Source organism: Rhinatrema bivittatum, chromosome 6 (assembly GCF_901001135.1).
Source record: "Rhinatrema bivittatum chromosome 6, aRhiBiv1.1, whole genome shotgun sequence".
NCBI lineage: Eukaryota > Metazoa > Chordata > Amphibia > Gymnophiona > Rhinatrematidae > Rhinatrema > Rhinatrema bivittatum.
The window spans coordinates 294858862-294872901 of NC_042620.1; the positions used below are offsets into that span (position 1 = coordinate 294858862).

Genomic DNA, 14040 nt, shown 5'->3' on the forward strand with positions numbered 1-14040 from the left:
AAATTTGAAAGGTAAAAGAGCAAACATCTGCCAGCATGACAAAATGGTGCTGTGAAAGAGGCCATCAGACAAAAAAAAAAACTTGAAAAAAAAAAAGGAAAGCAGGGCCTAATGAGGAAAATAGGAAGACACACAAGCTCTGATAAATTAGATGTAAAATACTAATGAAGCAGGCAAAGGAAGAATGGAATGATTCCCTTATGAAGAAAGACTAAAGAGGGTAGGACTCTTCAACTTGGGGAAGAGATGGCTGAGGGAGAGATATGATAGACGTCTATAAAATGAGTGGTGAGGAACAAGTAAATGCAGATTGGTTGTTTACTCTTTCAGAAAATACAAAGACTAGGGGGACATGCACTGAAGTTACTACGTAATACATTTAAAACAAATAGGAGAAAATACTTTTTTTATCAGGGTGGACTTGGGAAAATCCACTGCTTATCCCTGGGATAAGCTGCATGGAATCTGTCAACCTTTTGGGATTTTGTCAGGTACTTTCCAGGATACTGGGCTTGATGGACCAATATGGCAAATCTTACGTTAATTTGAGACTCTTGCCAAAGAGGCAAAGCCAATAATAAAAACTCTACAAGTACATTAGAAAACAAAAACCCTGCGAGGGAGTCAGTTGGGCCATTAGGTGACTGAGGGGTAAAAAGAGTGCTCAGGAAGGATAAGGCCATAGAAAAACTAAATTAATTTTTTGCTTCAGTCTTTATAGAAGAGGATGATGGGGAGGTACCCACACCTAAATCATTTTTTTTTCTGACTGATGGTTTAAAGGACTGAATCAAATCGATGTGAATCTGGAAGAAGTGCTAGAGAAAATCGACCAGCTAAATAGTAGCATATCACCAGGACCTAATGGTATTCACCCCAGAGTTCTAATCTGTAACCTATCATTCAAATCCGTATGCTTGAGGACTGGACTGTACAAATATAACAGCAATTTTCAAAAAGGATTCCAGGGGTGACCCAGGTAACTACAAGCCAGTGAACCTGACATTCGTGCTATGTAACATGATTGAAGCCACAGTTAAGACCAAATTTATAGTCGTATGGATAAATATGACTTAATGGGGAAAGAGCCAGCATGGATTTAGCAGAGGGGAGTTGTCTTACTAACCTGTTAAAATTCTTTGAAGAAGTAAATGAGCACATGAATAAAAATGAGCCAATTGATATAGTGTGTTTGAATTTTCAAGATCTTAAAGTCCCTCATGAGAGACTCCTCCAAAAACTAAAAAGCCATGAGATAGGTGGTTGTGGTGTCGTTGGCATACCAAGAGTCTCCGGCATCCAGGGGCCTAATCATTTGTTCGCCTCTCCAGCGCCCGCCCTCCCTCCATCCTGCTTGTACTAATGCTTAAGGTCACAGAAATTCAGCGGTGTCTCTAGACAGAAGAATTGAAGGAGGGAGGTGTGGGGGAGCAAGGCAAAGTGACATTTCCACACATCACATCACACATAGCATGGCCCCCTCCCTTAAAACTAGCTATTAAAAAGAAAAAAGGCTCAATAAGAAAGTCCCAAAGGTCTTGGTAATTTTTTAAAAAGTTGGCTAGCTTCACACTTCTAGTAAAACTGCTATTAAAATTATTTGATAGCCTCATTTAATTAATTCTATATGGCTATGAGAGAGAAAGTCTGGAATATATAGGAAGGGATAGAATGTCAATATAAATCCTGCACTTCCAGTTCTGTAACTCTGTGCATCCACAGAAATTCCCCCAGCAATGGAGTTTGGATGTTTCCCTTACAGCTCATCATACTAAAAGATATTTTCAAATTCTGGTGTCACCTCACAGTAATAACAGCACAAACACCTTCCACTGCCAGATACATTGTGAACTAACACAAAAACCTGCAAAATAGACACTCAAAATCTATCATAATGTAACGATAACACCAAGGACTCCAACCCTTCCTGTAAAAAGAAAAAAAAAAAAGCAGCACTACAAATATTGTGCTAGAATACCAATACGCCACCTACTGGGAAAATAAAATAAACCCCATTATTATAGATCCCTACACAAACACTAGATGCTAATGGAATCTTTCACCTTGATCATGTGCGCAGAACAGGGACAGACCCTCACCAAATTCAGAATAAAAAATCACAAATTAGAACTAGCAATAGACAAAACAAAAACTGAAATGCCCAAGAAGACACTCTGTCTAAAGTGTAACAATGGAAAAACAGCATCACCATTCCTCATAAAACAAACAGAATCAAGAAACATAAAGCATTGTTTAAAATAGTAAAAGCATACTAATAAAAGAAATATTTCAAAACAACCGATAACTAGAGTATCATATATAAAAGTCATGTACATTTTTTTCATTTCCCAGGCACCAATAAAATATTTCAAAACAGCAGACATCAAATAACACCCAATAATTGAACGAATAAGGATAAAAATATACCTGCTGTTGCATCGGAGGTGGACCCTTGGGCTGAGGTGAGGTTGACGCAACCCACAGAAAAGGACCTATGGGTCCCCACCATCGTCAGGTGGAGTGGGCTGATAGACAGAGGCCGCTGGAGCTTCGCCTATACCAGCCCTCGATCCCCGCGGGTTGAGCCTTTGGGTGCCGGGGCTGGCAGGACTTAGGTGGGCCTCGAGATAGAGTAACAATAGAAGTTGGTTCAGCCCAGAGATAGCAGGCGAGGGATGGTGTAGTCTTACTCTGGACTAGGTCAGGTTCTGGAAACTCGGGCACCAATGAAACAAAGGCAGACTGAGGGCGCTCAAGCAAAGGTATGTTGAAGCCTAATATGTCCACGTCCAGGGAGTAGGCAAAAGAGGCGTCTAATAGTAGGAATGAGTCAGGGTCGGTGGCAATCCAGGGGCTGTGGCAAGCGATGCTGAGGTCTGATCACGGAGACAATATCGTAGTCAATCAAAGCTGAGGTCTGGTCACGGAGAAGTCAATAGTGCAGGTGATCGAAGCTGAGGTCTGATCACGGAGAAGTCAATAGCGTAGTCGGACAAAGCGAAGGTCAAGGTCTGGAGATAAGCAATACCCAGTCAGGCAAAGCGGAGGTCTGGCTCTGGAGATGGGCTGTAGCGTAGTCAGGCAAAGCGGAGGGGGAAGCATTTCCAGTTTTGGGCCCTCCCATTTGGTCTGGCAACAGCACTACGCACGTTCACAAAAGTGATGGTAGTGGTGATGGTGGCTCTCTGCAGGGAGGGGATCTTAGTTCATCCTTACCTGGTGATTGGTTGATTTGAGGAAAATACGAAGAAGGTCAACAGTCGTGGTGAGAGTGCTGGATCTGTTGCAGTCCTTGGGCTGGGTGGTCAATTGAGCAAAGAGTCACTTGTGCCCCACCCAAATGCTGGAGTACCTGGGAGTGAGATTAGATACCTGGGTTGGGAAAGTTTTCCTCACCTCAGAGGATTCAGAAGTTACGAGCTCAGGTGTGACAATTACTGAGTATGTCTATCCCCAGGGCTTGGAATTATCTTCAGGTGCTGGGGTTGATGGTGTCTGCCTTGGACTTGGTGCCTTGGGCATTTGCTCACATGCATCTGTTTCAGGGGGCGCTGCTTTTGTGGTGGAATCAGTTATCAGAAGAGTTTCATCGGTTGCCTCTATGTCCAGGCTCTCGTGGTAGCTGTTTCTGCCAAATTTGGAAAAGGGGATTGATCTGGAGATCCCAAGCTGGGTGATGGTGACTACAGTTACCAGCCTCAAGGGTTGGGAAGCGGTTTGCCAGGGATGGTCAGCGCAAGGCTGTGGTCACCAGCGAAAGTGGCATGGTCTATCAACCAGTTGGAGACTAGGGCGGTGTGCAGAACGTTGGTGGAGTTCCTCCACTGATCCAAAGTCAGACAATCAGAGTGTTTTCAAAGAGTGCCACTACACTGTCATGTATCAATTGACAGGGCGGAAGAAGAGTTGTGCAGTAGCCCAAGAGGCTAAGGAACCGTTTGTCTGATTGGCGCTACATTTGAAGGGAATAGCCGCTTCTCATGTGTCGGGAATGGATAATGTGCAGGTGCACTATCTTAGCTGACAACACTTGGACCTGGGAGAAGGTAGAAGCCTTCAGTCTTACCCAGTCCTGTTGGGGCAGTGCAAGTCTGGATCTAATGGTATCCAGAAGCAATTCCAAAGTATCAAGGTTCTTCAGTCGCAGGCGAGAGGTTGGAGCTGAGGGCATAGACGCTGTGGTTTTTCTGTGGCCCGCAGGGGTTTTTCTGTATGTGTTCCCTCCATGGCCTCTAATAGGCCAGGTGTTATGACACATAGAGAAACATCCGGGTTGAGTGGTGCTGGTCACGCCAGAGTGGGCGTGTCATCTCTGGTTCGCAGATCTGGTTCAACTAGCAGTGGACGGGTTCCTGAAGTTGGCTCATCTACAGGGGCTATTAAGGCAAGGTCCTAGTTTCTTGGATTGAGCAGATCACTTCTGTCTTGTGGCTTGGCTTTTGAGAGGAGACGTTTGCGGGAAAGATTTCCATGTTGCTTTGGCTAGGAGGCGAGCCACGTCTATGATGTATGTCCGGGTGTGGAGAGTTTTCAACAACTGGTGCATGGAGGAAGGCATTGGCCCGTGGCAGGTGGATATTCCACAGGTTTTGGCCATTCTGCAGCATGGCCTTTCCAAGGGTTCAGCTTATAATTCTCTACGGGTTCAAGTGGCAGCCTTGGGTTGTCTCAGAGGCGAGCTTTGAGGAAGGTCATTAGTCTTGCATCCAGATGTGGTGAGGTTCCTCAAGATGGTTAAGCATCTGAGTCCACCGGTGCGTAGGTTGTGTCTGGCATGGAGTGCTTTGTGATTACGGGTGCTTTGTGATCCTTCATTTGAGCTATTGAGGAAGGCCTCGTTGAAGGACTGCACTCTGGAAGTAGTTTTTATGGTGTTGATTTATTCAGCTCAAAGAATTTGAGCTGCAGGCTTTATCCTTTAGGGAGCCTTTTCTGAGAATCTCAAACGGAGTGTCATTGTGTACTGTTCCCTCATTCCTACCTAAGATGGTTTCTGCATTCCATCTGAATCAGACATTAGAGCTTACTGCTTTTCCCGAATTGGTCAAATGAATAGTCTGAGTCCAGGGAGCTCCATCATTTTGATGTTCATTGGGTGCTGTTGCGTTATTTAAAAGTCACCAACAGTTTTCGGCAGTGGGATCATTTGTTTGTGATATTTGGAGGTTCAGGAAAGGGTTGCAAGGCCTCCAAGGGCACGATAAAGTGTTGGCTGAAGGAAGTGATTGTCTCTACCTACATTTGCAAAGGAAGGAGGATTCTGGATGGATTGCGTGCAAACTCTACTAGGGCACAGGCAGCTTCTTGGTTGTCAGTTGGTTTTGCTGCAGAAGATCTGTAGAGCGGCGACATGGTCATCTTTACACCCTTTTTCTCGGCGACATGGTAGTCTTTACACCCTTTTTCTTGCCATTACCGGTTGGATGTTCAGGCTCTGGGATAAGCGTCCTTTGGCAAGAGTGTGGCGTGGAGGTCTTTCACGGACCTGCCTAGTGTAGAGTTGCTTTGGTACATCCCACTTGTCTGGGCTGATCTGGGGTACGAACACGAAAGGAAAATTGGTTCTTACCTTCTAATTTTCATTCCTGGGCGATCCAGGAAACTATAGACCATTCAGCCTTACTTCAGTACTGGGAAAAACAATGGAAACTATTCTAATGATCAGAATCACAGAGCATATAGAAAGACATGGTTTAATGGAACACAATCAGCATGGATTTACCCAAGGGAAGTCTTGCCTCAAAAATTGTGGATTACAAACTGGTTAAAAGATAGGAAACAAAGTAGGATTAAATGCTCAATTTTCTCAGTGGAAAAGGGTAAACAGTGGAGTGCCTCAGGGATTTGTACTTGGACCAGTGCTTTTCAATATATTTATAAATGACTAGAAAGGAATATGAGTGAGGTAATCAGATTTGCAAATGATACAAAATTATTCAGAGTAGTTAAATCACAATCTGATTGTGATAAATTGCAGGAGGCCCTTGCGAGACAGGAAGATTGTACATCCAAATGGCAGATTAAATTTAATGTGGACAAAGCAAGGTGATGCATATAGGGAAAAATAACCCATGCTGTAGTTACACAATGTTATGTTCCATATTAGGAGCTACCACCCAGGAAAAAAATCTAGGCATCATAGTGGATAATACATTGAAACCGTCAGCTCAGTGTGCTGCAGCAGTCAAAAAAGCAAACAATGTTAGGAATTATTATGAAAGGATTGGTGAATAAAATGGAAAATGTCGTAATGCCTTTGTATCGCTCCATGGTGAGACCGCTCCTTGAGTACTGTGTACAATTCTGGTTGCTGCATCTCAAAACAGATGTAGTTGCAGTGGAGAAGGTACGGAGAAGAGCGACCAAAATGATAAAGGGGATGGAACAGCTCCCCTGTGAGGAAACGCGAAAGAGGTTAGGGCTGTTCAACTTGGAGAAGAGATGACTGAGGTGGGATATGATAGAGGACTTTAAAATCATGAGAAGTCTAGAACAGGTAAATGTGAATCAGTTATTTACTTTTTCCGATAATAGAATTACTAAGGGGCACTCCATGAAGTCAGCAAGTAGCACGTTTAAAACTAATCAGAGAAATTTCTTTTTCACTCAACGCACAATTAAGCTCTGGAATTTGCTGCCAGAGGATGTGGTTAGTGCAGTTAGTATAGCTGGGTTTAAAAAAGGTTTGGATAAGTTCTTGGAGTAGAAGTCCATTAACTGCTATTAATCAAGATGACTTAGGGAATGGCCTCTGCTATTACTGGCATCAGTAGCATGGGATCTATTTAGTGTTTGGGTACTTGCCATTCTGGTTTGGCCACTGTTGGAAACAGGATACTGGGCTTGATGGACCCTTGGTCGGACCCAGTATGGCAATTTATGTTCTTATGAAGTACCACAGATCAGTCCAGAGACCCATCCCTGTGTATTTTTTGCTCAAGACTGTTGCAGTGAGTCCATCTTATGTCACACATTTTGGGAAGAACTATCAGGTTGTACATATTCTCAGAGCCTTCAGAAGATGACTTGATTGGTTTGTTCTCCCTTGGGCTGCTAGTGGTTATGCTTTGTTCAGGGGTTTCCTATTGTTTGGATTACATGTTTTCCCCTTATGTACATAATAGTTGGGATGGTTGATCTCTAATCTGGCGTGGGTACAGGTCAATACTGAAGACTGCAGGTGGCACTCGGTTATGTAGCAGTGCCTCAAACTCTTTGGTTCTCTGCCTTCATCTGCTGGTAAGGATGCAAAACCTATTTGTCTGATCTGTGGTACTTCAGGAACGAAAATTAGCAGGTAAGAACCAATTTTCCTGTAGGATTAAATGGTTAGTTTTCCAAATAGAGAAAGCTAGTTAGTGCTGTGCTCCAGGAGTCTGTGCTGGGACCTGTGCTATTTAACATATTCATAAATGATCTGGAGAAGGGAAAGAGAGTGAGTTGACCAATTTTATTTTATTTATTTATTTATTTTATTTAAAAAATTTTCTATACCGTCGCTAAGTTATATACCATTGCAACGGTTTACAAATAGGCACATAGACTAAGGTAAGTAAATGTAGGATATCGTACATTCTCACAGGTGCCAATAAAGTTCGGTTACAATTTCATAAATAATGATTTTATTTGAGTAATGTTGGTCAAGTCCAGGTATATTATTGAGTTACTATCTCTTTGAGATATTACTTCTTAAATGTAGGATTGAATAAATTCATTCTCATCTGCATTACCCTGTACTTTCATTCTCTACCCTCCACACTCTTTAGTGAAGACTTTTTTAAAGAGCCATGTTTTTAAATTTTTCTTAAAAGTTTTGAGATTATTCTGTAATCTGAGTTCAGGGGGCATCGTGTTCCATAGTATGGGCCCAGCCAATGATAAAGCCCTTTCTCTCACTTGGGTTAATTTTGCTGACTTTACTGAAGGGATTGTTAGTAGTGCTTTGTTTGCTGAGCGGAGGGTTTTTTTGATGATACATAGTTTCAAGCCATTAAAAAAAACCCAAAAACAGTGGATTGTGAGGAACTGTAGAAAGACTGAAACTAGGAGACGAGCATTTAAATGGCAGATGCAATTTAATGTGTACAAGTAAATAATCCCAACTACAGGTACACAATGCTGGGTTCCATGTTAGGCCACCCAGGAAACTTTCCTTTGAGTCCTTGTGGACAATAACTTTTAAATCTTTAGCTCAGTGTTTGGCTATGGTCAAAAAGGCAAATAGAATGTTAAGAATTATTTGGAAAGGAATGGAGAGCAAAACTGAGAATATCAGCATGCCTTAATATAGATCCATGGTGCTACCCCACCTTGTGTATCGTGTGCAGTTCTGCTTACTCCATCTCAAAAAAAGGCATAGCGGATATGGAAAAGGTACAGAGAAGGGCGACAAAACTTAATAAAGGGTATGGGAAAGCTCCTTTATGGAGAAGGGCTAAACAGATTAGGGCTCTTTAGCTTGGAAAAGAAACTGAGAAGGGGAGATGGTTTAGATTTATAAAATTGTGGGTGGTAAATAGGAAATGTTTATTTACTCTTTCAAATAACACTAGGACTAAGGGATACTCCATGAAACTAACAAATGACAGATTTAAGACAAATAACTTTTTTTTTTCAGTCAGCACACAATTAAGCTGTGGAATTTGCTGCCAGAGGGTTTGGTCAGGGTAACTAACATAGTGGGGTTCAAAAGAGGATTGGACAAGCTCCTGAGAGAAAAGTCCATAAACAGTTATTATCCAGGTAGACTTAGGAAAGCCAACGCTTATCCCTGGGAGTGAGAGAGAAGAAATAGATCTTTTGGGGGATCTTCCAGCTACAGTGAGAGTCAGGACACTGTGCTCAATGGACCTTTGTCTGACCTAGCATGACACTGCTTATGTTCTTATGGGTTTGGACAGGTTCTTAAAGGAAAAGTCCGTAAACGGTTATAAACAAGGTGACTCCAGTTACCCCATTACTGGGAGTGAGCAACAAGAAACTGGATCTACTTTTTCATATGGGCCACTGTCAGGCAAGATGCCGAGCTCAATGGATCTTTGATCTGATCCAGCAAGTTACTTATTTTCTCAAAACCTCATAAAGTATCCACAGAGCAGCCTGTGACTTCCAGGCTTCTGAGTAATATTGGTCTAAACCATAATCTTTCTGTTAAGTTTTTGTGTGCTAAGAATGCTTAAAAAAATAATTGTCCTATGCACAGCCAGTCAGACAAGCTCTGGAACAAGTCCTAGATAAAGCATGATGCATGAGCTGGATCTTGGAATACACCCATAGAGAAACTTGCTGCCGGCTTATATTTCAGCAAGACTGATAACTGTTGGCTTTATGAAAAGGAGACAGGATGGATGATTTAGCCCTAGTAATATAAAGGAACGGCATCTGTTCTTGGTTTTCATAGCACTTGTATCCAACTGAATCATGATCTGCATTACTGTGTATTTATACACTGACTGTTGTATGTTTTATGTGCTGACATTGTACAAATAGCTTTATTGGGAAGAGCAGAGTTCTCATCTTTGCTGCCAGCAAGCATGGTTAGTGCCACATGGAGGCTATGGGCCCCTTCCACCCCTGTCCTCTCCCGGAGCCCAAGGCAAAGGAGCAGTACCCAGAAAAAATGTTCCCATAGTGCAGGAAAAGTTTCTGGAAGCAACAGTATTTCAAATTGAATGTGTTTCCTAGAGTGCTTAATGGCTCTACATCCTTGTGTCCATTCACTAAAACAGCTGATTCCCCTAACTTAAGGAATTCTTAACCTAGTTCCTTAGAGCTGACTTTGCTTTATGTCCTCTTACTTAGCTTCTTGTGTTTTGGTACAGCGGATGGGCGTCATGGGATTGTCCGTGTGGACCGTGTCCCTTTAGCTGCTAAGCTGGTTGACTTGCCCTGCATTGTCGAGTGCTTGAAAACCATCGATAAAAAAACCTTCTACAAGACTGCAGATATCTGTCAGGTATGCTCTGCTCTTTTAGTCACCGCTACTTTCCCCTGACCAATTAACACTTTTCTCTCCATGCTGTGTGTGTGTGTTCCTAGCATGGCATGCTGCAGCACAGATAGAGCTGGGAAGGCAAACACAGCATCCATAGGTCACCAGCCTGTATGCATGGGATTACAAAATTGTATTAATATAATATATTAAATGACTAGAAAAGGTCATCTTGGTTTTTAGTCGTCGCGGCATTGGTGAGGTTCTTTTTTGGCTTATAACAATTGTATACAAATTTTGGTTTCATACAGTGTCTTCTGCCCAGACAGAGGCAAATTGTCATCTGTTAACAGTTCTCTTCCTTTAAAAACATCACAGCAGTTTATTCTGTTCAAGGACACCACAGGACAGTTTCTGAAGGGGGAGATGAGAGATGGCACAATGTCATTACCCAGCTCCTGTTGGGTAAGGGAGGACTGTGTGACCCATGGATGAGATCACTGTGCTGCCTTCTGTCCCCTTGTTTGAATGGTCTTTCCATCGTATTGTGAGAGGGTTGAATTGAGGGTCTCTGTGCTATCTCCTTCCCCTTTCTGAAATGATGTGATCCTCTTGTGTTTGGGACTTTAGATGCTGGTGTGCACCGTGGATGGGGATCTCTACCCACCTGTAGAGGAGCCAACTGGAGCCACGGACCCAAAGAGCAGCAAGAAAAAAGATAAAGACCGAGAGAAAAAGTTCATCTGGAATCATGGCAGTGAGTTCAGAAGTTATCTGTGCGGCTTGCAGCTTGTAAATGCTTGCAGCAAACTTTACATTTGCAGACAGGAGGCTGAACGTTTCTGTCCATTTGTGTGAAGCAGTAAACAAGCAGATAAATGTAGGGTGATGCATTTGGAGCACAAGAATAAGCAGGTACAATATACTTTGAATGGTGCAACCCTTGCCAGCACCAACAAGGAAAAAGATAGATATGTTAGCTAATAAACGTTGCACACACATTCCTAATTTAAGTTGCAGGTAAAGATGGGCACATTCTGGCATGTAGTAAACAGGGGTTAGAAGCAGAGAATGAGGACATCATCCTTTCTGCTGTGAAAGGCATATTCCAAATGTGATCTGACAAATATTTAGTTTTGGTATCTATCCTGAAAAGGATATCCAAATGGTTAGAAAAGATATAAAGTAGGGCCATTAAGCCAATAAACGGGACACAGGGGCTTCAAAGGATCCTATAGAGAAGCAGCTACAAATAGAACAAGGGTCATCTTCTTCAGTTAAGGAGTAATAACTTCACCACCTCCAAACAAAGAGATTTGTTAGAGTAGGTGCAATTTTGGAATATTTTGCCAGCAGTTGTAGTTGAGTTTACAACACTATGTCAATTCAAAGTAAACTGAACTTTCTTAAAAAAAACAAACCATGTGAGTTAGCTATATGCTAAGGAGATACATGAAAGTCAGTTTTCTTTCAGTTAACTTCAAAGAACAGTCAGGACCGTTGTGTTCATCTGCTTATGGAAAGTAATAGGCTACAGCCACCACTGGAACACAGTGCTTTCTCTTCTTACAGCATGACCATGGTTTCCTCTGACCCAGCTGCACGTATAGACGCAAACAATCAAGGACAAAGGAAACTAAGGGGAAAATATATGCACATATGTTACATACATGATAACAGACATCAAAAACAGGTAGAATTAGCACAGGTTAAGAGCAATAGTATGTTTTCAAGAAGAAGAAAAACTATTAGTCTGACATTCTTCCCCTACAGTATTGGCAGATAACAGATTGCAAAGGTGGCCACATCAAGTTTTAAAGTAAAGAAAGCTTCCACCTGCAACTTTGAGATGTTGCTTAAAAAATTGGGTAAGATCGAAAATTGAAACTGTTTATTTTATTAGATTTCCCGGGCTTTAGTAAACTTCCCCAGTACCGCCTTTCTTTATCCCTAGGTTTTATCAAAGCTCATCAGCACCTTCATGCCAGAGCATCTATGAAGCTACACAGAGAGAGGGAGATGCATACACATGACGTTCCCATGTACTCTTCTCCATGTCTCATCCTTCTTGTCTGTTTTAGTTACGCTTCCACTGAAGAATGTTAGAAAGAGGCGCTTCAGGAAAACAGCCAAGAAAAAGGTAAATTGCATCCCTGCATCCAGCTCAGGAGTGAGGAGGACTTAAACTGCAGAAAAAGACTTGGTGCTGTGTGCAGCCATGTGGAAGACCTAGGTTATGTTTCCAGGCTAGCTGGAGTTAGCAATGCTGCAGAATTAGCATTAGCTCCTGTAAGGGGGAGAAGGAATGTCAGCTGATGCTCAACAGTGACAGCTACTGGCCATAGTTGGGGTGCATGCATACCAGGTTGTAGAAGGAACCACAATCTGTGGTCTTTGGCCAAAGACTGACGCTGCAATGACTGAGCTAAATAGTGGGTTATAAAAATAAGAAGAAACACCAAGGTAGTTACAAATGGAAGCTCATGACACTTTTGCCCAGTACGTGTTGATTCTAGGGGGAAACTGCTGCCCTTTCACCACTCTCCCCTCCCTCCTAATAAAAAGACTGGCCCAATAGCCCAAGGTTAGATTCCATATCCAGCTTCTCCCCAGCCTCCTTTCCCTATTAGATCTAGAATTCCCCAGTATAAGAATGAGCAGCTCTCAAATAGAATTTCCAGATGTTCTCCCAGCTCATCCCTGGCTGTAAGCTTGAGATGTAGCAATATGTACAGAGGTGAGGGAATTCATTAGTGTGACTGTCTTTGGAAGGTGACTGACTCAATTTTCAGAAGGCTTATTACATTTCAATAGCTAAAGTTGAAACCTTGACTTGATACAGCTGCTCACACCTTTCAAACTTGTGTAGATGCACACATTTTAAATCAAAAACATAAAAAAGTAGATCATATCATTTGCATGTAGACCTGCCTTTTACTCTTCAATTTCTGGGTTGACCATTTAATAGTTCTCTTCTCACCCATCTTGACATCCTTGACCTAGGCTCCACACCCCCTTCTTCCGACTTGCTTGTTTCTAGATACGTTTGTCAGCACATAGAAACCAGTTTCTTGACTAGTTTTACTCCTTTAGCAGTTGCCGTATTCATGACGATAGAGTTGATTTTGGATTTGGGCCAGACTTCTGGTGCTGTTGATAAACTGTCTATTGAAAATTTGGCTGTGTATTGATGTTAGTGTGGCTGATAATCTCTTGAAAGAGTCAGTTTCCTATATGAACATGTGGGGCTTGGTCACCGAGAGCTCCAATTTGAAGCCGTTTCTTTGTTTCTTTTCCAACCTCTGGCCCAGTACATTGAGTCTCCAGACGTAGAGAAGGAGGTGAAGAGGCTGCTGAGTACCGATGCTGAAGCTGTTAGTGTCCGTATCCTTAACTGAATTGAAACAAACCAATGGGAGGATTTGGGGAATTGGGTTGGGTGGTAAGGGGAGAGCCACACTGGAGAGGAAGAGGCAGCATCAGTCTGCTGGAAAACTTGGATCAAGATGGTACACAAGTAGGCTTTTCAGCCTAATGCAGTGTCAAAAAGGCTGAATGCATTTGAGATGTAATGGTGACAGGTAAACTTGGAACATAATTTAGGGTAAGTCTGAGTGTGAACCACCCTTTACTGGAATCTTATCGTTACCCATTCACCTCTTGAAGGCACCAGTGTATAGGGGCTACTTTTCTATCCCTACATTTTTCCTCAACTTTTCTGTGCCTACTCTCAGGCTGGGAAATTATTGCTGAAGATGAGACAAAAGAAGCTGAGAAACCATGGCTCTCTCACCAGCCTTGATGCTTCTTCTCCTGGGATGTCTGGACATAAACAGGGTCGCAGTTCATCAGGTATAGTTGGTGACTGAAAGCTAATTGATATTTTGTCCCCAGTAAGAAATCCCAGCTGATCGCTGACATATCTTACACAATTTCTGGGGGTTTTTTTTTTTAAGAGTTGTGGTTTTCTTTTTTCCATTTTCATCTTTCTGCCTTTCTTTGCCTTCACAGTGGGTATAGATCTCGTTTGGAAGACATTAACAGAGATTTGAGTTAGTTTTCAGGTGATTAGCACATTCAGATCTTTGATTTGTTTATCACTTCAAGGC

The 14040-nt window shown here is 42.4% G+C and overlaps 1 protein-coding gene across 1 annotated transcript in view; it reads left to right on the forward strand.

Annotated features, from left to right (window-relative positions):
• TAF7L (TATA-box binding protein associated factor 7 like) overlaps positions 1-14040 on the forward strand; it is a 62996-nt gene that overhangs the window by 20877 nt on the left and 28079 nt on the right. The window contains 6 exon segments of the mRNA XM_029607379.1: positions 9822-9955; positions 10562-10688; positions 12013-12071; positions 13243-13315; positions 13666-13706; positions 13708-13783. Of these exon segments, the coding sequence (XP_029463239.1) occupies positions 9822-9955; positions 10562-10688; positions 12013-12071; positions 13243-13315; positions 13666-13706; positions 13708-13783 (510 nt within the window).